This window comes from Macrobrachium rosenbergii, chromosome 48 (genome assembly GCF_040412425.1).
Source record: "Macrobrachium rosenbergii isolate ZJJX-2024 chromosome 48, ASM4041242v1, whole genome shotgun sequence".
Lineage (NCBI taxonomy): Eukaryota > Metazoa > Arthropoda > Malacostraca > Decapoda > Palaemonidae > Macrobrachium > Macrobrachium rosenbergii.
Window position 1 is genome coordinate 73160099 of NC_089788.1, and position 24555 is coordinate 73184653.

At 39.6% G+C, this 24555-nt stretch overlaps 1 protein-coding gene, 1 long non-coding RNA gene and 1 other non-coding gene across 3 annotated transcripts in view; 1 reads left to right on the forward strand and 2 right to left on the reverse strand.

The window, feature by feature from the left end:
• The first annotated feature begins 2634 nt into the window (after nucleotides 1-2634).
• LOC136831536 (uncharacterized) overlaps nucleotides 2635-24555 on the forward strand; it is a 70862-nt gene continuing 48941 nt past the window's right edge. Inside the window, exons 1-2 of the long non-coding RNA XR_010850922.1 lie at nucleotides 2635-2741; nucleotides 13585-13731. This is a non-coding gene — a long non-coding RNA (uncharacterized lncRNA). The remainder of the gene's footprint in view (nucleotides 2742-13584; nucleotides 13732-24555) is intronic.
• Nucleotides 8150-24555, reverse strand: part of LOC136831535 (probable serine/threonine-protein kinase DDB_G0272282) — a 49183-nt gene continuing 32777 nt past the window's right edge. Inside the window, exons 5-6 of the mRNA XM_067092106.1 lie at nucleotides 9582-9650; nucleotides 8150-9105 (exon numbers count right to left, since the gene is read on the reverse strand). Coding sequence (XP_066948207.1) covers nucleotides 8192-9105; nucleotides 9582-9650 — 983 coding nt within the window. The 3' untranslated portion in view covers nucleotides 8150-8191. The remainder of the gene's footprint in view (nucleotides 9106-9581; nucleotides 9651-24555) is intronic.
• On the reverse strand, nucleotides 12239-12311 carry TRNAV-CAC (transfer RNA valine (anticodon CAC)). The gene has a single exon. It is a non-coding gene; the product is annotated as a tRNA-Val (tRNA).

Below are 24555 nucleotides of genomic sequence, written 5' to 3' on the forward strand. Positions count from 1 at the left end.
TTTTTGTATAACAAACTACTTATAAAATATTAAATTGGGTAATTTTACTAAAAAGAAGTATTTCAGTTAAGAATGTTTTGGCTACACAAACAAAGCAAGGCGAATTTGCTAGGAAGGTAACCACATATATAACTTTAAGACAGACAAACGTCATTTGGCAATGAATGTGTTACTGTTGAATAAAACGATTAAATGAACAGAAAAAGTGTCTTAAATCATGTATACCTGCATTCACACGCATGATACAGCAAAGTTAAGCAACACATAGGTCTCGTCAGTACCTGGGTTGAAGGCTACCAGGAAATATCAGAACATTTGTGAAGGTGGATGTGGACGCCATAGGCTAACAATTTTACCCCCAAAGCCTAGCTGAGAACCGGGAAAATAACATCCTCTGGAGCCATTCCTCAGAGGGAAAAGGTGTAGGCCTAATAGTAAGGATGCACTCTGGACATTGTGTTCGTGAAGTGTCAGTGGTTTGCAGTTCAGATCTAGACCCATATCCAAGTACTGTCCAGGCTGCTGTAAGTGCTAATCAGTTAAAGATAATCAATGGAAAATTAAACGGAGTACTACTTTGGCTCAATTTCTTGTGCTTAATCAATGATAGCTGTCTACCACTGAATCTAGATGGCACAGAATACCGATATAAAAGGGTTCATTATTTATTAAACTCCACATTAACGTGTGTACCCATGATCGTTATTATTTTTAGCCACTCAGAGCAATTACCACACAGTTTTGGTTGCATGTTTTCAGTGGATTTTTCTCACTCTCTGAAATTCGTGATTTCTGGAGGTGCTGTTCCAAGCTGAATGCTCACATGATATTAATATTTTATCCATATAGCAGTACTCAAGATAGGTCGTGGAAAGTGCTTACGATTTATTCTTGGTAACTAGCTTTTCAGCATGGGCATGGGAAAAAAATCTTATATATTCAGGAGTAGTGTATGGAACCATTTTTTAAATTACCATTGCTTATCTTTATTTATCTTCAATTTTCTTTGTATTCTACAATATTTCTCTTCACTTGAGTTCCTCATTCGTTTTCCTTGCGCTGGCATAAGGCCAGCTCTATCTGCGGCATTCGCTAAATAGGTTCATTGTTCCACCAACCTGAAACTTCTGTTTGGACTCAATGTATTTGCAGAGGAATGAATAAAACGGTACTTCAGTATTACAATATATATTTTGAGATTATATAAGTCACACAGGTATATGTACACAAAAGATACTTGCCTATGGTTTGTGAATACAGTTGTCGAATATATTTACGTACATCATATAAATTCGTCATAATATGACAGTGTTGGTATACCTCTCTGATTGTCCAGTGTTTTTTTTAATTATTATTCTAATATACACGTAACATCCTCCGATAAAGATTACAAAGAGTATTCAAGCATGGTTTATAAAACAACATTGACACCAAGTAACGCCATCTTTCGGTAAACGATGATATATAAGACACGCTTCCCCTGGGACATTTCTTCTGCCGTAAGAAATGATATAAGAAAGATACTGCGCTTTCGACTATAATGTAGGTCTAAGTTCATGGCTGACAGTTGAACAGTTCTTTACGATGTATATGTTTGTGTGTTTTGTGTTTGTGTGTGTGTGTTTGTGTGTGTGTGTGAGAGAGACAGACAGTGGATGTGCTCAGCTGTTTGACACTCCAAATAAAATGAACGCTCGAGAATGAAACAAGCAATAGTAAAAGTGTCGTAAACCCTAGGTTTTCAGTGTGGAATACACATTATTTGTCATTAGGACGCCCAATTAACATTTTCCCATGAATGAGCTTGAAAACAAAAACGATAGGCCTATCCACGTCTCAGTATCTGTTAAAGTTCCAGATTCTTTTGAAACCTGGAATTATTCCCTTCATGCAGATTCACAACGAGTAACCCAGAAATGACAGACAACATATACTAATCGTACGTGTACAACTACTGCATAGCACACATACCGTTGTGTACACCAATGCTTAGTTTTTTGTTCGCGTGTGTCAGCGTGAAAGGCTTACAGTAATATCACAGCAACAACTTGATCTAAGACTAGTTGTACTTTTGTTGTGTAATTTTATTTCATAAAGAAATACAGTAAGACGATGCATAGATATGCTTAAATTTAAACCTCACGGAAACAGCACAATCGCTACACAAACACACGCAAAACATTTTTTATTATATTTATTTAAAATTTCAGTTTTACTCGAACGGTAGTTCAGATTAATAAAGTCACATTAAAATGATTAAATTGTCTATGACTGGAGAGGTCGTATTAAATCCTGTGCAGGAACAACGCCAAAGAAAACAGATTTTCTATTAATCGTTGTAAGCCATTGCAGTTAATGTTTTCATAATTCGGACCAAAGCCAGCATATTGTCATTGTCAATGTTAACAAGGTGATTGAAAAAGTTCGACCCGCGAAACTTTTTCCTTTACTGTAACTGCCATGAAAAGTTGTTGTTTAATTAAAGTGAACACCTTTGCACTTTTGTAAATACGAGAACATATTTGTCTTCTCACAATACTTTTTGAATTGCCACAAGGAAAATTAAAACGACACTTACATAATGTTTGTAGTGTACAACCCGGAAAGGTTCATTCATAAAATCATAAGTGAACTGGATTTGCGTATTGTTAACTATATAGTGGGTGACCTTTGTTTACATTTCTGTAATTTGAAGATATTTAACTATCAAGAGGTGTTTTGACTTCTTCAGATCGTAGGAGGTACGTAAAATGTGAGAATGTATTAACATAAAAGAAAAAGTATAGCTAGAAGGTAACAAACTCGGGAAAGCAGTGTTAGAAAGTAACGAACTCTGTGAAGGTGGTGACTGACTTGGCCTAACCTACCATGGTTCTTTTGGACACTTACGTATTCTGCTGCATGGCTATTTTACTATTTTAACAGGACTTAGCCTTTTCAAGGAATGCATGGTGTTAACAAACCCGAATGACAGATTTTGGTAGTGAAATGTAAGTAATGAACATTTTGTTAAGCTAAATTGCTGTTGAAGTTTAGGTTTTTACAGAGAGGTGATGAGGTTAGGCCTATGTTTTGCATGTTGCAGTACATATCGAGAACCGAAAAAAATCAAAACATCCTTTGGACGATAAAGGCCTCCGAGTTTGTAAAATTAAGATTGGTAAAATTTTTCACCATATGCATGTGTGTGTGTGTGCTTGTGCATTTTATCGACTGTGTAAGTTTGTGTAGCCTGAGGGAACCGACAGGATATAGGCCTACGAAGTGCTCACAAAATATTCGAGATGTCAACTACACAGTGTTCGTAATATTTTCCAGGTTGATTGTAGTGTCAGTGTAATGCACATCATTTTGTACTAGACAAACGTATAGACCATTTTCATTGTACTTTTTTACAGTTAGTAAGAACTGTTGCAAAGTCGGGGAGATCCGGAAAAAAAGTGTTACATTCACCAGTGGCTTTAGATAACCACGATATTCAGTACAAGGTTAGTGCTGTTTACTGAGTTTATATAGATTTTTTTTTTTAGATAAATTGTTTTGTGCTGATGTTCATTTGTGCTGATGTTCATTGTCGAAACCATACTCGGTATTTTGGGAGCCTCAACTTTGACGAGCAAGTGGTCTGTGGTAGTTAAATTGTATTTTATAAAGGCACCAGATTATACAAAGCTCCATTCACAAGTTAGACAATTACTCATAAGTATGTCGTTTGTGACGAAATCCCATAAGCAAATGAAGGCATCGTGTTCCATGATTTTAAAAGGTTTTAATTTTAGAGGAGTGATCTGATGTGACTGAAATGCTTATCGCTTTATTTTCTTAGTTATAGGATTTCATTTTGAGTAGTAATTCTGTTAGGCTAGCTTGTGGGGCCATGCGATGAACTAACTAGGTCTAACCTGTTTTGGTCTGACCAGTAGCAGCTAGCCCTGGAATTGGTAATATACATCTCAAAAGATCAGATTCTTACGGAATACATTCTCTCTCCAAGTTTTGCATTCATGTGAAATTCCAAAAATAAAAAGGTAGACCTGATTAAAGATATCACTGACATGTCTTAAAAGCCTCGATTCGCTGCCTAGAATCCTTACCGAGTGTGCCTCGGTTGGGTAAACACCAGATTATGGCCAGGCTTTAAATAATTTAGAGATATTGAAGTACAGCATATGCGTTTGCCTGAGAGAGAGCAAGAGGGGGAGAGAGACCTGGGAGGGTAATTAGGGGTTGCTTGTGGGTGTCGATTTAGGGTTGGGGGGGCGGCGGTTGCCACGGGGCTGCTCTATCCAAAGAAGTAGCGAAGTTTACGAGAAGTGTTTGGCCATAAGTGTTATCGGATCAATAGCACTGATATGCGTTGCAGATTCGGACCGCTGACATTTAACAATCGGTTGCAAAACCCTCCGCCTTTGCCTGGTTTTCAAATTACGGCGCGTGCGAGATTAATAGTTACCGATAATTTTTCAGCAAAAGGTAAGCTATAAATTATACTCCTACAACAATTTGCTATCTCTAGGCAGAAAAGACAGATATATCACCACGTTGCAGTTCGGATTCCGTCGATAATCCATTTTTATATATTTTTGCTCCCAGCGTAACCTACCTCATACATTTTTAACTACCGATAGTCAATGAACGCGCTTGGATCATCGTGATAGCCCGATAGTTGAATATAACCTCTTATTCAAGAAGGATTCGCATCCGCCTAATGATGATCGGAGAAAGATGCGGGTCTCCCACAAGCGGAATGATGTCGGACATAATGCAAGGTGGGCTTAAATAAACGGACTCCGTTACCCCCTGTTGACGTCACATTTAGGGCGAAGTTTTTTTTTCTCCCCTACTCTGCCAGCGAGATGCCGCGCTAGTCTGAATTTCGTTTTTAAAATGTAGTTTTTCGTTTTTCTAGATTTATTCTTCTACTGACGTGGATTTCATTGCTTCTTTTCATCTAGGAGGGTTTCCCACTCAAAATAGGCTTTGTGTGTTGTACGCGAATATTTTGAATGTATGTAGTGACCTTTTGTCGACTACTCCGAAGGCTTGCGTCTAGATCATTCTGGAAAACGCCGATTCATTTCACTTAGGCGTGTAGGTTAAGACGTGTTTAGGTACACAGGCGATGAATGTTCTTTTTTTTTACATTTAATCATTTCCTCTAAAACGGAGGGTGGCTCCCTAGATAAAAACAACAGAGGAGTCACTGCCACATTGGCACTTATCTGCTCAGTCGTAGGTGAAATCCCTGTGCATAAACATCCGCAACATTAGCCGCTTAGTACACGTTCAGGTAAGGCATAACAACAGCTTATCGAAACCATTACACACACTGCACCATTCGCCAAACAGTCAGATACGTGTTTTGTGTTTCCTTTCTAAGGAAGGTCTTCCTCTCTTCCTTTCCCGAAAACTACAGAATTATACAAATTCTTCACCAGCCTATCTTCATGCACTTCATATGGCCAAACCATCTCAATGCACCCGGATTCATCCTTTCATTCCATACAATTCGCTTCCGTCACATAATCTTTTAATCGCTCCCAACAAATTATTTCCTCTACAATACATTCTCACTACCTTCATATCGCCTCTATAGTGGTTCTTTCGTAAGATTTTTTAGGTTCATATAAACCACATGCAGCTTTTTCCATTCACTTTCAAACTTTTTACATAGCTGTTTCATAACAAAAACTTTCCACACACACACACATACACACCCCACATCACCCTTTCTGTCATCTGTTATGCTTTCTCGGGTAAAAGCACATCATGCTCATTCTCTTGTAAAGTGTTAATGTGTATAGAATTCTTACAGTCATCTGTCAACCTTACTTTTATACAGTAGAACATTATTTCCTCTCCCTCATTCTTTTGGAACCTTTCCCTCGTCCAGAAATACCTTTTAAACCCTGGTCTGCCTCTTAATCTTACCAGCACCATATAATACTACAGCGTCATTTGTAATCCCAACAGTCCTTGGTGTCTTTCAATCCTTCATCCTCTTAATCGTCTTTCATACGTCTTCAGCTGCCACTTTCAGAAGTTTTATCAACCTGACAAGACTGATACTTCCTTATCATACTACCTACTGTTTTTATTCCCTCTTCCTGCCATCTTGTGCCCACAAACACACCCTGCTGTCCCTGGGAACCGCCTTCCACCCTGTGTCTTTAACCCCATGCCAAAGTTCGTCTGTGTTCTCCCCATAGGTTCCTCTCCCTTCTTATGAAACCTTTCTGTCTTGATTACATTTACAGCCATTTTTCAGTGGTTCATCTCCAACTCGAATCTGTTTAAACTTTTGCTGTAACTAGATAATGATCAGATACATCTCCATCTACTCATCCATCATCTCATTTCCATTACTGTGAACTTACAGATAACCTTGCAAACTTTACCACTGACACACAATCTCCTCAACACTATCTCTGTTGTCATTTAGGCTACTCCAGGAATACCATAACTTTCTCCATCATCTACATCTGCATCCTGATCACCTAGTACAGCCACTTTTCAAGTTTTCCATGCCCAGCCAGACACAGATTCATATTCAAGAAGATTCTCTTTCACACTCATTTGTCTTTTTAGGCTACATCTACTTACCATGACAGCTCTTACATCCTACCTCATTCAGTCTCATCCATGCAGTCCTCGAACTGACACAGTTGTACTCTTTCACCCATCATCTGAGTCCTCTGTAAATACATACATTATATATATATATATATATATATATATATATATATATATATATATATATATATATATATATATATATATATATATATATATATATATATACATGAAATCCTAGGAATAGAACAAGGAAATGTGTCCTGAAATGTGTAATAATAAAAAGTAAAATTATTTTTAAGTTACTTAAACTGCTGGGGCAACTGCACTAGAGAAGTAATTCAAAATTAAGTTTATGGATAGCAACAGGAAATTTTGCTCACATTTGACGAAACCAAATATTTCAGGGTGTAATTTGACTAATTTAGAGAAGTACGTTTCAGTGTTTTATTTAAGTCCAGAGAAAGTGGACCTACCTACACTTGGATGAGATATATCTGTTAAAGCTTGTAATGCATGATGGACGGAGATTCTTGCCTGTGAATGATCAGATTAATTTGAACAAGGAAAAACACTCGATTTCCCCTTCTTTCAAGTTTATGAATGAACGAATGTCTAGAGAATCATTTTCTGAATGTTCTGAAACTCAGAGCATTATGCTGGAACGTCAATTTGATACAGAGATTGAAAAGATTCTTACGGTAGTCTGCAGGGAGGTTTTTCGAAGTATAAGATAGTGTAATACTTGGCGTTACTATTTTTTTTTTTTTAAGAAAGGGGGGACGGCAGCAAAGTGTTGCTGGCACGGGCTCTTGCTTTTTACAGCAGTCCGTAGTGGCAACTCTGGTCAAGTGAAGCTTTCTAAAGTACGTGTCGGGTAAATGGACGTTTTGATTAAGGCACTGTTCAATGTTGTCTTCTGATTTCCGTACTGGTATACTTTGCTCCCATGCAATGCTCTGACACTGACAATAATATCTTTATGATCCAGAATGCTTTAACATAATAAATTTAACTAATAAAGTCATGATTTCTGCTGCTCTTATTACTCTTGGTTTTGCTTGTGAGGCAGTCGCGAAGTATCAGGAGTCGGTGCATGGCAATTTTTGGTCAGTTTTAAGTGACATGTTGTGAGGTCGTAATCAAAATCATGGTAAAATCTATCTACATACCTTTTGTACCTTCAAAAAGGACGGATTTTAAAGTTTTGGGCGTCGTCATAATGACTTCTCAGTGGCGTTTTCAGTTATAACTCTTCATCTTGGCAGTAACGTACCAGGTAGGTATTCAGATGGGGTACATAGTTATCACAAAACTGCGAAAACTTTTCCCCCAAGGCAGACAGTCAGCAGAACTTCTTCGAGACGCGAAATGCAGTTTCACCGTTGCCTTACAAGTCCTAGGGTAGGTTTGTTTTTTATCCGGGACCCGCCAAGACCTGGGCCCTGGTTTGATCGTGACACAGAATTGAGAGATATTATAAAAGTGGTTACGTTCATGACATTGATTGATGGGTTTTACTTGTGCACTGGTTGTAAGCTCTACCGTCTGACTTATTTTTTTATATCCCTTAACATTAGACATTGTTATGAATCCAAACAAACAACGTGCGAACGAACTAGTTAGTGTTATTATTCTCATTGTTATTGCTGCTGTTATCGTTGTTGTTGTTATTATTGTAACTGTTACTGTAGTTGTTGTTACTGTTGACTGGCGTGACGTCCTCTTCCTCGTCCTCCCCCTCCCATTCCTCCAACGCCCCCGGGATGCTGGGCTTCCTGGGTATTTCGTCGGGCAGGGGCAGGGAACGAGTGCTGATGGAGGTCGTGGGGCGCGAGAGGGTCGACCTGCCCGTGCAGGGCCGAGTGACCTCCCCGACGCCGATCTCGAGCAGGTCGTCGTTCCTCAACTCCTCCGGGGGAGTCTGCGTCACGGACGGAAGCAGCAACGTATACCTAGGGGGGGACTCGGGTGGAGAAGGGCACTCCGAGGAGGCGGTGCTCACCGACGAGGGAGTCGAGTAGAAGGAGGAGGAGTAGTCGGAGTGGGAGCCGCTGCCCGTCGGGGAGGGGACGCCCCTGGTGGCGTAGGGTTCGTCGCGGAGCGGCGATGGGTGGAGGTAGCGGACGTTCTCCGAATTGGTGGTGCGGGGGAACGGGTCGATGGGCGGCAGGCTCTCCCTGCTGATGGTGAAGAGCCCGGAGGACGCCGTCGGCGAGGGCGCCGACGGCGGCGACGAAGAAGAAGAGAGCGACGCCGAAGGGAAGGAGCCTACGGGAGGAGGCCGCATGGGCGGCGATAAGGACTGCGCTGAGTCCCTCCTCGTCCACGACCGCCCCAGGAGGCTCTGTATTTTGCTGAAGGGACCCCCTCCTGCCCCTCCCTCTCCGTCTTCCCCTCCGTCGACTTCGTCAGGCTCGTGGCCGAGTTCCGACTCCCGCATCTTCTGGTCCAGGACCATCTGGTAGCTGGGAGGTGGCACTGCCAACAGCTGGCTAAGGTCAGGGGCTGTTGGCACGACGCTGGTGTTCCCTGCAAGGAGATGAAGTATGGACTGAAGGAGATTTTCCCTTCCAACAAAGTTATTCACATAAGGTGTCAGTTAATGGTGTCTGTGGGATTCCTTCAAGTAATAACAGACTATAGCATAATAACTTATAATTTTCTTTAAATTTGATCAGACAAAACTTTCATTAATTGTAACCCGCAGATTCTGCGTAATACTGAGAATTCTTCAGCCACAGGTACTGTGGTTGAATTCCACACGTCCTGTGTTAAGAAACCTCTTTCTAAGTCCACGGTAACGGGTAGGTTCGTTTGAAAACCAGTACGTGACATGAAAAATATATGACAACGAGAGACTGCAATTATGAAAAACCCACCGGATTACACCGTTACTATTAAATTACTAATGATTATTTTTAGCTGAGTTTTTTCTCTTGTAAAATAAATCATGAACCTGAATAGGAAGAACTTCGTTCCTGAATTGTTCTTGAAGATCAGCTTACCTGGATAGCGTTCATCTGCTCTCGGAAACTGGCTCAGGTGAGCGATGACCTCATTGTAAGATGGCGGATCTGCGGAGAGGTCGCAAGAGTTAGGTCATGACTTCAGAAACGCGTCATTATCAAGGGTCAGTATTCAATAACTGGTGTACTGAAATTTGCTTGAATCAACTGGGCAATATTCCAATAAACTATGAAAATTAATATTATATTGAAACGAGAAGTTATCCACTCATTTAGACGAAGCGCTGTGTATTGACGAATGTTCCTAGTTATCTATAAATTTCCGTTACTTACCGTTATTTGGTTTAATATTTCAAATGACACGAGTCTTGTATTGGCCATGAAGTCAGATTTATTTTGTATGCTCCCGTCGGGTGTTAGTGCCGTCAGTGCACCTTATTTGGTGCAATGTAGGCATTACTCAAGGTCCTTTGCAGCATTGCTTCGGCCCCTAGCTGCAGCCCCTTTCGTTCCATTTAACTGTACCTCCGTTCACATCCCCTTTCATCCATCTTACTTTCCACCCTCTCCTAACAATGGCATCATAGTACAGCTGCGAGGTTTTCCTCCTGTTACACATTTAAAACCTTTTCACTCTCAATCTTCCTTTCGACGCTCGTCGTAGGTCAAAGCGCTTGGCCTCTGGCCTAAATACTCCAGAAACAACCACATGTTTCAGTGGACTTAACAGATGCGTGACAACTGTGATTTTCTGTTCCGTGTGAACAGGTCAGTGTCAGTAGAACATTTTACGTGACAGCGGAGGTTTTAGGTACTCCGACCAATGGCAGGTTACCAGGCGATGTGTAAAAACAGCCTCGTGTGTGATGGTGTTTTTGTCAGGTTGGAACTGGTCGTTTTTGGCTTCTAGTTGAAATTCACATATATGCAGTATATATATGTATGTATATCTTTTATATATACATACATTATATATATATATATATATATATATATATATATATATATATATATATATATATATATATATAGAGAGAGAGAGAGAGAGAGAGAGAGAGAGAGAGAGAGAGAGAGAGAGAGAGAGAGAGAGAGAGAGAGAGAGAGAGAGAGAGAGAGAGAGAGGGTGTTGTAGCTGAGAGTGTTGACATTGACTCACTGTAGGTTACGAGTATTCAGATCCGTTTTACGTAAAGATTGAACTGGTGTCAGGCACGCGATTGACCAACGTGTAATGACGCTCTCTCTCTCTCTCTCTCTCTCTCTCTCTCTCTCTCTCTCTCTCTCTCTCTCTCTCTCTCTCTCTCTCTCTGAATGCTAGTGGTTTTGATGAAAGACTGTTTTTTGAACTAATGAAGATAATTTTAAACTGATGCTGCTCGTGAAGGTATTATGTAACTCAAAAGATTATTTTTAATTATGTATAAATTACGTATTTGTTTATATGCTTTAATATACATAATTGTGAATGGGTACACATTGTATTTGATGTTGTGCAATGTCAAAAGGTGGATTCAGCAAGGGCCCACTTCCTTGCAAAATAACCGGACTTGGAAATCGCTATGAATAATTCACTGCTTTGGCGAGTACCTTCTTTCAGGGACCAAACACACACACACACACACACACACACACACACACACACACACACACTCTCTCTCTCTCTCTCTCCAAGCAGGAGGGAACAACAGCAGAGCGCCACCTCTCAAGCAGATTATCAGAATCCGATAGAAATCAGGGTCTTATGTCATTGGCTGTGACTGGTGAGCAGTATGCCCTTCTTCCTCCTATTCCCTATCCCCTTTCCTCCCCCCCTCCCCTCCTCCTCCTCCTCCACGGCCCCTCCCCTCTTCCCCCCACCACTGACGAATTTGCAGTGGCCCATGAAAAGTTGTCACGGGAAGGGTGTCTTTGATCAAGGTATATATATATATATATATATATATATATATATATATATATATATATATATATATATATATATATATATATTTGCTTTCTGATTCTTCCTCTCCTTATACACATTTCACCAGTCTATCTTCCTCAAAATATTGATTCATCTTATCATGCTTACCTTTTCCCCATTTATTCTTTATACCACTTAAATTTATCTTACGCCTCTTAAGTACGCAAACAGTTCATCTCAGTAACTTCAATCTTTTCCCTTTTAATTTCCTTTTGCGTTCAACACATCCAACCTGGGTGTCCCATCCTTTTCCCCATCATTTGCAAACACCCCCTGCGCCCCTTTGGTGCTTAACCTATTCTGTGATTCACTTCTCTCAGTCTAACATTAAAACATGAATTAACAGTTTCCGTGCTTCCTTATTTAACTGACTGTACTTCATAGTTTTAGCTTCCATTCATCCTCAGTGTTAAACAGAACGTAATCTCCCTTGAATGGTAATGCTGATAATTATACCACTTGCTTTAAATTCCTATGTCCGTGAACGCCCGTTTTCAATGTATATTTAGGCGAGTTACTGCTTAAACACGGGGGATAAATCGTTTTCTTTGATCACGTAGACATCCCCGCACCCCCAGCCTCCCTAGACGAAGCTGACTGTTTCTCTTTCGTATATGCCTCAATTTTGCGTCTTCATATACGGCTCCTGCGTTTGCTTTTATTTATCCAGTGATCTTGACTTTAGTAAGAAAGTATCAAGTGTAGAGTTTCGTAATTAATAGAAAAAACCACCTGTTTCCGCCCGGGATCGAACCGGGGACCTTGCGCGTGTGAAGCGCACGTGATAACCACTACACTACGGAAACCTTGTAAGGTAGGACCCTCAAAGGTGAGTAAATTCGTCCTAAATCTCTTTATGAAGAAGGTTCAGCAATAAAGTAATTCCTTTAGCCTAGGCTATATGATATTCAGGAGTAATAAGGAAACTACAAATCTGGAATATGATTGCTAAAGAGAATTGAACATGGAAATGTTTACGTTCAAGGAATCAGTGCAGTTTTTTGCTGCCGTTAGGAAAAAAATCTCATATTCAGCCAAATAATGATCAGGTCATTATTTCTCCATCTCTCTCCTTTTATTGGTTTGCTCCTCCATCAGCTCTTTATAAAACCACACATTCTAACACACTTTTCCTCAGCATGTTCTTTATCCAAGTATACCAGGGAATTACATACCTTCCATCAATACCATTTCTTTTTCTGTTACGTACATTTAAGTCACATAGCACGATCACCCTTGCATTTTTCAACAGTAACGTGGCACCAATTCAGGTTCTCCCAAAGACATGGCCTTTCACTCTCATTATTCTTTTACACACACCTCAAGGACACCCATTCTCTGGTTCATGTTAGCTACCCCATACACAGCTGCTTATTTTTCTGCTCGTTCTTGCATACCCTGGCCTTTCACCTCTCCTTGACTATTTAATATCATTATTATTCAAAAATGAACCTATTCATTTGGAACAAGCCCACTACAGGGACCATTGACTTGAAATTCAAGCTTCCAAAGAAAAGGTGTTCATTAGGAAGAAGTAAGAAGAGGTAAAGGGAAATACAGAAAGAAAAATCTCACCAATTAAAGAAGAAAAAATAAATTGATAAATTAATAAATAGATAAAAATGTATGAAATATTATAAAAAGCTGTCTCCATAAAAATCAATTAAATCTGTTTTTCTCTTCTAAACCACATCCATGCAAATTTAAAGTGACGAAACTATGAGTTTTATTGTATTTTTTTTTCAACCTTTTTGTGGTATTGGTACAGATTATGGGATTGCAAGCCCCACCCCCTTGGCCATTTGGTATTTTCACACAATGCAGAGTAGTGAGGAGAATGCCAATATTCTCATTAATTCTCATTTCCTGGCGTCCTTCAGGAGCGCTGGTGTGGTTGCCTCTCTCTCTCTCTCTCTCTCTCTCTCTCTCTCTCTCTCTCTCTCTCTCTCTCTCTCTCTCTATATATATATATATATATATATATATATATATATATATATATATATATATATATATATATATATTAGTCGTTATATTTAATTTTGTCTTCAGCACTGATCAACTCCTGAATAATTGCAGGGAGACCCCAAGAGACCAGCATAAAAGCACAAAGCGAAGAAAATATGATTAACAGCAGCGTATTGGTAACGGCTCGCAAGCACCATGGAAACCAGCCCCTCCTCCCCCCTCCCTCCGCAAGCAAGGGGTAATAGCTCTCCCATTAAGGTAATTCAAGGTCAATTACTTTTTAAATATAAAATGATAGTTGTAGGTATAATCTTCTCGTAAATAGCTGGCACACAAATGCGTAAGATGAAATATTAAAAAGGGCCTTTGTAAGTACTCTCGTGTGGGTTTCAGTGTGGGTAATATTTGTGGGTGTCATAAGTGTGGGTAATATTTGTGGGCGCACACATGATGTTAAGTGCACCACACCTTAAATCAGATTATGAGAACAGAAGTATTCAGATTGTGGGTAATATTTGTGAGTGTCATATTGAGGGTAATATTTGTGGGCGACATAAGTGTGGGTAATATTTGTGGTTACGTACATGATTTTAACTGCACAGTCCTGTAAATCAAATTATGAGAACAGAAGTATTCAGATTATGGGTAATATTTGTGAGTGTCACATTGTGGGTAATATTTGTGGGCGTCATAAATGTGGGTAATATTTGTGGGTACACACATGACGTTAAATGCACCATCCTTTAAATCAAATTATGAGAATCGAAGTGTCCAGAGTCTAGGTAATATTTATGGATGTCATATTGTGGGTAATATTTCTGGGTGTCATAAGTTTGAGTAATATTCGTGGGTATCATAATTGTAGGTAATAATTGTTGGTGTCATAAGTGTGGGTAATAGTTGTGGTTGTGATAAGTGTGGGCAATATTTTTAGGTGTTATAAGTGTGGGTAATATTTGTGGGTGTCATAATTGTAGTAATATTTTGCAGGTGTCATAGGTGTGGGTAATGTTTGTGGGTGTGATAAGTTTGGGTAATATTTGTGGGTGTCACAAGTGTGGGTAATATTTTTGGTGTTCATAAATGTGGGTAATATTTGTGGGTGTCATAAGTGTGGGCATTATTAGTGAGTGTCATAAGTGTGGGAAATAGTTGTGGGTCTCCAAAGTGTGGGCAATATTTGTGGGTTTCATAAATGTGGGAAATTTTTGTGGGTGTCATAAGTATGGGTAACATTTGTGGTTGTCAGAAATGTGGATGATATTTGTGGATGTCATGAGTGTGGGTAATATTTATGGGTTTCATAAGTGTGGGTAATATTTATGGGTGTCGCAAGTTTGGGTAATATTTGTGGGCGTCGTAAGTGTGGGTAATATTCGTGGGTACACATACGCGACGTCAATAATTGGACAACCCTGTAAATCAAATTGTGAGAACGGAAGTGAACGTTTGTACCTTAAGTGTGGGGAATAACTCATTCAGTTCCCCCGCTCGATACGTCGTGACAGCTTCATTATTCTTTTAATCGTCATTACGGGCATTCGTACCAAACGCTCTTGCTTGCTTGCTTGCTTGCATTGCTTTCCCGGAGGTTGCAGCAAAGCAAGGAATGGGTCTGTTTGCCCGTGTTCCGCTTTTACATTCAGCCTTGGGTGAAATTTCGTTCCCACCATTCTAATCGATGTGCAGTTCACATAACCTGCAATTACTCGATTGGCAGCTGAGCTTGCTCTTTTGCGTGTCCTTTAGAGAGAGAGAGAGAGAGAGAGAGAGAGAGAGAGAGAGAGAGAGAGAGAGAGAGAGAGAGAGAGAGGATTTTTTTGAAAGGGCGAACTCTTTTAGAGAGAGAGAGAGAGAGAGAGAGAGAGAGAGAGAGAGAGAGAGAGAGAGAGAGAGAATGATGAGAGGAATGGGTGGATTTTTTTGTTAGGGCGAACTCTTTTTTTTGAGAGAGAGAGAGAGAGAGAGAGAGAGAGAGAGAGAGAGAGAGAGAGAGAGAGAGAGAGGATTTTTTTGAAAGGGCGAACTCTTTTTGAGAGAGAGAGAGAGAGAGAGAGAGAGGAGAGGAATTTGGATTTTTGTTAGGGCGAACTCTTTTGAGAGAGAGAGAGAGAGAGAGAGAGAGAGAGAGAGAGAGAGAGAGAGAGAGAGAGAGAGAGGTTTTTTGATCGGGCGAACTCTTTTGCGAGAGAGATAGAGAGAGAGAGTGGATTTTTTTGGTAGGGCGAACTCTTTTGAGAGAGAGAGAGAGAGAGAGAGTGTGGATTATTTTTTTGTTAGGGCGAACTCTTTTGAGAGGAGAGGGAGTGGATTTTTTTGTTAGGGCGAACTCTTTTGAGAGAGAGAGAGAGAGAGGGTGAAAGAGTTGATTTTTTTTGTTAGGGCGAACTCTTTTGCAAGAGAAAGAGAGAGAGTGGATTTTTTTTTGTTATGGCGAACTCTTTTGCGAGAGAGACAGAGAGAGAGAGAGAGAGAGGATTTTTTTGATAGGGCGAACTCTTTTGAGAGAGAGAGAGAGAGAGAGAGAGAGAGAGAGAGAGAGAGAGAGAGAGAGAGAGGATTTTTTTGTTAGGGCGAACTCTTTTGAGAGAGAGAGAGAGAGAGAGTGGATTTTTTTTGTTAGGGCGAACTCTTTTGAGAAAGAGAGAGAGCGAGAGAGGATTTTTTTGTTAGGGCGAACTCTTTTGAGAGAGAGAGAGAGAGATAGAGAGAGAGAGAGAGAAAGGAATGGGGTGGTAGTAAGGGAGCGCATTCTTTGTTGGGGTCGAGACAAGTGACCTTGGGTCATCAGTTTGTGGAAGGGAGGGGCCAGACCTATAGATTGCCCCTGCTACTTTTGACATCTGTGCTGTTGCAGTGCAATGAAATATAAAAACTCTTAATTTCAATTTTAAATAGATTTTTTTTCATACTCTTGGACGCTATTTATATTTAACATTCAACACACGCAGACAGAATAGAACAAGGAATTCAGAAATAGAACATCATTGTCATCTGTTTCGCCAATAAAATCAATATCGGTTCATAATGTCTGATGTTTAAACTCGTTTGTCTTGTATACGCATTTGAATTCTTGTAATAAAACACAATCGAGGTTATTGAAACAGTTTGCAGTAAGTGCACGATTTTAGTGCCATTGAAATGAAATTGCGTTCGTGACGTAAGGCACTGTATATCTAAAACTATTTTCGTTTCTTGAGGACGTCCTTACACGGAAAAGACTCGATAGATTTACTTTGAGTGGTACGTACTGAAGGTGAAATAGCTATTTTGCGTAAGCCTTGGTCCTTACTTCTCTCCTTGTTTTGTGCAGTCTGCTCTGTTATTGGCATTGTCTCTATTTCGTTTCAAAGTAATTGTCCCCTTGTCATTATTATTCGCTGACTACTTCTGATGGCTTGTTGTTTCTTTAATTTTTGCTCTTGTCAATCATTGTTTTCGACATTTTTCTCTTATAGTAAAATTAAGTCTTTTAATAAGACCTGCCTAATGCATGTCCTCTGTCACTGGCCATTTTTAGGCTCTCGCAGTTTTTGTAAAAACCGAGCTCTTCTCAACTTGCTCTGTTCTGAGAACAAAGCAGATGTTAGGTATTGTTTTGGCAGCCTGAAAGGAGTTGTTGTGTGTCGGTTCTAGTACTTTGCTTTGTACTGGGTTCCTTATCCTACAGAACGTAAATGTTGGTAGCTGTTGATAGCTGATGCTGAACAAGGAAGATTCTCTAAGCAGGGTTTGGTATGCGAGGACAGAAGTCCAGGTTCTCGATGAATGGTCCCCCTGAGCACAGAGAGAGAGAGAGAGAGAGAGAGAGAGAGAGAGAGAGAGAGAGAGAGAGAGAGAGAGAGAGAGAGAGAGATACTGTCTCTTCGTTACTAACATTGATTCTGCCCAAACCAGAGGTCCAAGCTGTGAACCTGAAGATAGCTTTGATTTCAACAGTAGGCAAAATTACGTGGGCAGAGCATAGATTGGGCTAAGCTTTTCACCCGTATTTTATCTGGACTGGGTGGCCTCCTCTTTCACACTGGACTGTTGAAATCCAATGATATACCAAATCTCGACATTTGGTCGTCAAACCTAAGCTTTTTCCCATCACCTGACATACAGGTCCAATATATTTGTTGCTTTATTTTGCAGTTGTTCTTAATGTTAGAAGCATATTGTGTACGCAATCAGGAATGTGAATTAGCTCCTTAATAAACTGCAGGCAAACTCCCTGAGGTATGTACCTTCGAAAAGGTGCAGTGTACTTTGCTTGTCATATTGTTGCACTTGCAACGTAAAGTTAGATTTTGTCCACTCGATGCTATGAGGAATAATTCTTGAGCAAATAGAATAGTGTAAAATCAAGGCAGACGATTCTAGTTTGGGTTGAGTAAGCCTTCAGTGTACTCCACACACTCAAGGAAGGGTTCATGATGGTGCTAACTTCCTAGCTTTTTTCACTTTTTCAAGCATGAACTGAAGACAGATATGGACCTTCAGTTCAACTTTAATCAGTCTCAAACTATCAAAGTCATTTTAAAATGCTGTCAAGCTGGGAATCTTTTTGGAATTCTTGTGGTGTTCGTAAATTTATAATGTAACGACTGGCATATAATGATTCGTCTCTTCTACAGGCTACAAGGAAAATGATTCAACCCTGCATGAATGCAAACAGGAGAGAATTATTCCAACAATGGCAAAATGAAAGATCGATCAGAGGTTTTTGTCATTAATATGTTATCATTTTATCTGTAGATATGGATGAGCATGCTAACATCATCAGCCCAGTATTTTTGTGCTATGAAAAAACCTAGCTTGGAACACAGAGAAACGCGAATTTCAGTCGAATATTCCCAGCCATTATGCTTTCTGTTCCAAATACAAAGAGTTGAAAAGTCACCTTGTCCAGATTTTTGAATGCTGTTTACGGTAGGGGACTTTGCGGTCGTATCTGGTTGAAAGTTAGTATGCTTGGACTTATACGGGAACTGCTCTGGGTAACTTTGATAACAAAGACAAGATTCTAGTCTACGTAGCTTCTGACGAAATCCCTTACAGAGACTTCTCTGGCTAGCCTTGTGTTGAAATTTCCTCCAGGCCATAATTTTCATTCTGACAGCTAAAACATTTGATGATAATAAGCCTTGCTTGGGAAACGTACTGACACCTTCTTAAGAATTTAGTTTTTTTACCCAGTGCTCTTCAGATCAACGGGAAACTTCTCTGGTCAAGATGTCTCTACAGTTCTGAATTTTCAGAGTGATCTCAGTCGAGCAGGTATAGCTCAATGTATTGTCCGTGATAGATCGAAAGAAGTCACTGGCGTCATACCACGGTATGCCGTGATAGCAGCATCAGAATATTGCATGCTGAAGGTAGAAGTCCCACAGTGACAACAGAGAAGAAGAAGAAGAAATAGCTTGAAGTTATGTAATGGTTGGAGTAACTGAATGAAAGCTGATTTTGTTGACTTGAAAATTTCACAGCTTATTGAAAATGGGAGTAAAAATTCTCGATGCTGTTTTAAAGAAAGATATGCCAAGGAACTAACTTCTTATTTGTGATGGAAGGAAGAAGATAAAAGGGAGCTATTGGTTATGATAATTCCTCAGATGACATAAGTTTGGCTAGAGTTTGCAAAGGCCTTGAATAGGAAGTAAGCCAAGGAATGTACAAGACGAAGATATTAACAATTTAGAAGCAAGCTTTGGATTAAAAATAGCATATAAATATGCATTGGAAATTAAAACCTACGCAGAAACCTATTTAGAATGATTGATAGATTGAAATTTGAATACAGATTTGACTTGGGTACAGTATATTGACGTTGATGTTACTGAACGGAATATGAGAGTATTAGAAGGTAAACTGACCACCTTTTTGGTTGCAATTGAGAAAAAGTAATCAAGAAAAAGTTCCTTTAGCAACCGTAAAAGAAAATAAGATTTTAACTCTTCATTTCTTCAGTCGAAAATAGAGATAGATAGAGCACTGGGATTTTCAAATCAATAACGAAATTTAATATCTGGTTCCAAGTGACTTCGACGAAAGTTTTCCGGTTTGTCGCCCTAAATTTTGAAGGGTTCTTGGTGATCTTTAAAAGCTATTGGCCGAAGGAATGAAAAGGGTTAGGGTTGGTCTGTAAAATACAGTTCGTCGATTGAATGATTGAACAGCAATTCAAGAAAATGTTCTTTTTCTTGAATGTGTGTCTAAACTTTAGACCTTTCAGTTTCCTTGCATTATTTGTGAAGGTTTGGGTGGCATTTCTTGTCGTTTGGTTGTTGTTAAATAATAATAATAATAATAATAATAATAATAATAATAATAATAATAATAATAATAATAGTAATGCTTGATTCTCCTTCTCAATCTGACTAAAGCAGTAAAGTTGCCATCTAAGTAGAAAGTACAAAAGAAGGGTGAACTGTCTTTCACCAATCTCCACTCATATCCAGCCTCCTATCTCCAAGTCCTCATGCAAGTACGTCTGGGCCTTCCAACAACTCTTCTAGCGCCCACAGGTGCCCAGCTGACACTATCAAGTGCTATTCTCCCCGGAGGTTGGGAGAAGGACATGTCCATGCCATCTCTATTTCTCTTTCATCATTATCTAATGGAACTTACGTTATTTCGATTATGGTATGGTTTCTAACTATTCTGTCATCTGGGTCCTATTATTATTATTATTATTAGGGTGGAGACCTTTTCTGAGGGCAGAGACGTCGATGGGAAGATTGGAAGATGAATAGAGAAACCTCTATACAAATTAAATGCCATAGAAGCAGCTATTATTATTATTATTATTATTATTATTATTATTATTATTATTATTATTATTATTATTATTATTATTATTATTATTATTATTATTATCGTACAGTTTTCATGGGAGCTTGATATTTTATGAGTGGGTTATTCCAATTTTGAGTCTTTGATTTTCAAAAACATTATGCTATCATTTCCCAAAGCAGCACTGGACGAACTAAGCCACAGTATCTTTTTAAAGAAACTGTTGACGATTACTGTACAGTAAAGGAAGGCAGGAATTATGGGAGTTGTTAGGACAAATGGCAGTTAAAAATAAGCGTTTACCTGAAGGCTGGAGATGGTAAAATATTCCTTCTAATTGACAAAGATGAAAGTATGTAATTAGAGGCGAGAGAGTGTATGGAATTAAATCAACATTCCTGTTACATTTTCACATACGAATGTATAGCAATGTATGCCGTTTTGAGTAGGTGCTTCCTAGTTATATGTGATTGTAGGTTTCTGTCATAACTGCACGTACGACCGTATTGCAATGTGTTTCGTCTTGAGTAGGTGCTGCCTATTACAGTTATACGTAACTATAATTTTCTGTCATAATTGCACGTGAGAATAGGTGCTGACCACTTACACGTAACTATAAGTCTTCGTGTTTTGAAGACGCAACGAAACCTAATTTACGTTCATCCAATATTCGTGTTTCGTGATAGCGTTCTTCAAAATGAGTTCTTTGTACTTTCTGTGGACCTATTTCCGATGGTGACAAATTGTGTGATAGTCAGCTTACGGACTCTACACAAGCCCTGAGTCACCCCTGTTCATGCCTCTAGTGACGTCAATGCTCTAGTGAAAAATAGATTTGTTGGGGGGCGGGATGTCCATAGTGTGTTCTAGAGCCCATGGTTCCTGAGGGAAGTGTTCTTTATCGTTTATTCTTCTTTTTTTTCTAAAGGTCAGTCAAATGTTTGTCTTAGGTACAATATATTTGTACAGTTTTTAGTTTTGTGTAAAAGAAGACTATTGAGATGGTTGTTTGTTAGTTTTCTGTAAAAGGTAACTGTTGAGATGGCTTTGTCTGTCCGTCTGCACTTTTTCCTGTCCGCCCTCAGATCTCAAAAACTACTGAGGCTAGAAGGCTGCAAATTGGTATGTTGATCATCCACCCTCCAATCATCAAACTTACCAAATTGCAGCTCTCTAGCCTCAGTAGTTTTATTTTATTTAAGGTTAAAGTTAGCCATAATCGTGGTTCTGGCAACGATGTAGGATAGGCCATCACTGGGATGTGGTTAAAGTTTCATGGGTCGAGGCTCATACAGCATTATACCGAGACCAACGAAAGGCATTTCTATTTTCGGTGGCCTCGTTTATACTCTGTACAGAAAACTCGATTGCGCCGAAGAAACTTCGGCGCATTTTTTACTTGTTTTGAAAGGTCTTTATATTTTGAGATTTGCGTCTCCCTTAGATGGTCACGTTGAAGCAAAACTGGAATTCCGTATAGAATTCTTCAACCCAAAAAATTTGTAAATAATTGACGAAGACCTCAGTATTCTTCTCAGCTTAATCCCCAGTCGGGGTTGTTGTTTTCGACGAATCTTTTCCAGGTGTTTTTAACATTAGCTGGACGGCTTATTTTCATAATTTGGTTGGCAGAGGCGTTTCGTGGACGGGTGGCCTTCCTGTCTCCAACCCACCCAGGTTTTCCAGGCTTGGGAAATTTTAAATAACTGATGATGATAATGCAAAAATTACGCACGCACACACACACACATATATATATATATTTATATATATAGTGTATATATATTTTATATATAATATATATATCTATGTATAAACATATACATATATAAATATACATGTGTTTACATATATAAATATATATATATATATATATATATATATATATATATATATATATATATATATATATATATATATATATGAGAGAGAGAGAGAGAGAGAGAGAGAGAGAGAGAGAGAATCTATCCAAAGTCAGTGAACCACTGTTAGCCTCGTAACTGATTTTTGATTCTCGACCTTACTGGCTTTTGCAAATGTCACTTTCGCCTCGTTTCGCAACGCAGGAAGATGCATTAAATATAAAAGAACAAAAATTTAATCAAGGACACGTGATAACCAGGTGGCATTTCGCTGCTTGGGGCAGAATATCAAAAATTTTTTTTTTAGGGGGCGTTTGTTTAAGCACCAATCCCGATCCAGTTGCCACGTTGTATAAGTTGAAATGTCAGAGAAATACCAGAGCGTGACATTTTGATAGGATATTTAGCCCTCCCTCCGACATCTCTCTCTCTCTCTCTCTCTCTCTCTCTCTCTCTCTCTCTCTCTCTCTCTCTCTCTCTCTCTCTCTCTCTTCTCCTCTCCAGATATGTCACTTCCGAGCCAATTCCAAAAATTCGTCTTTACGAATTTAGAGTTCGTTGTCGCACCAAAAGTCACGTCGTTGGATTCCAGATTTCTATCTTCTACGTCATTAGACTCTCTCTCTCTCTCTCTCTCTCTCTCTCTCTCTCTCTCTCTCTCTCTCTCTCTCTCTCTCTCTCTCTCTCTCTCAAATAAACTGATTTCATCTGTTGAATGCTGGTGGCCTTGTTTATAATTTCAATTCATTTTAAGAATATATCACCTGCCGATCATTCTCTGTCATCTCATGCATTTTTATGTGTGCAGGGAAAGAGATAGAGACTGTAGAGACGATATTTCTCGCGGTTTTTGCAGAAAAGACACTTGGGCACATAGCCAGGGATTCTAAAAGTTTGGAGAAACTTATTTATCAAACTAAAATGAGTGATAATTCTCTGGAAAATTAGAAAAAATCTGAAAAGCTTGGTTTAAGAAGTACTGAGACTCCACCTCACGACAGAGTCAGTGTAGAAAGAAGCTCTGTTGTTCTTGTTGACTTGAAAAACAGGTAATCTCCGAATGGGGAAGACTTCTCTCCTAGCTTTGGGCCGAGTTGCTTCAAAGTAAATTACTGAGAGAGAGGACAAAACCAGAGGCAGTGATTTCAAGATGTGACAGTGATTTCAAGACGTGACTCAGATCAAGATATGACTCGGATCAAGATGTGACTCGGATCAAGATTTGACTCAGACCAAGAATGTGAATCGGATCAAGATGCCACTCAGATCAAAATGTGACTCGGATCAAGATATGACTCGGATCAAGATGTGACTCAGACCAAGCTGTGACTCATACCAAGATTTGACCCAGACCAAGATTTGACTGACTCAGACCAAGATGTGACTCGGATCAAGATGCCACTCAGACCAGGATGTGGCTCAGACCAAGATGTGACTCAGACCAAGATGTGACTCGGATCAAGATGCCACTCAGACCAATATGTGACTCAGATCAATATCTGGCTCAGATCAAGATATGACTCAGACCAAGATATGACTCGGATCAAGATGTGACTCAGATCAAGATGTGACTCAGATCAAGATGTGACTCAGACAGCTCTTGAAGAAGAATGACTTGGATGTTCCATGTAATTGTTAAAGTTGAATAAATTAGACGTAAAGATTAGCAATGCTATTTCTCGAGGTCATTTGAGAACCTTGCTTCCAAGACACAGTTTTTTTTTTATGCTGCTTGGAAGAATATTGTCAGATCTCTCTCTCTCTCTCTCTCTCTCTCTCTCTCTCTCTCTCTCTCTCTCTCTCTCTCTCTCTCTCGTTAAGCACCACAAAACGAGAGTCAACTATTTCTCTTTACGAATCTGTGAATTAAATCGCTCTTGCATAATGCCCAAGCTCTTTTATCACGCGTATGCTTGCGCGCGCGCATGCACACACCGGCAGCTGTGTTCTTCATTAACGAATCAAATTCATTATAATCAACCCCCCCCCCCGGCCCTAGGTCCCCGAAAAGCCAAGGACGTGGAAGAAGCACCGCTGGCGGCGAGGTGTATCGAACAGACGGTATTGTGTGGCCACACTCGAATTTTCTGCTGAATTATTTACAGAAACGACATCAATAGTCCGGTCAGCTATCGACTCGCGACTCTGGAAGAAGAGGAAGAAGAAGGAGGAGGAGGAGGAGAAGAAGAAGATTAAGTAAAGAAGAAGATTAAGTAAAGAAGAAAAAAAGAAGAAGAACAAGTAGAAGAAGAAGACGATTAAATAAAGAAGAAGAAGAAGAAGAAGAAGAAGAAGAAGAAGAAGGAGGAGGAGGAGGAGGAGGAGGAGGAGGAGGAGGAGGAGCAGGAGGAAGAGGAGGAGAAGATGGAGAGGGAGAAGATTAAGAAGAAGAAGGAGAAGAAGAAAGAGAAGAGAAGTAAGTTCGTATAGAAAGCCCATCGCC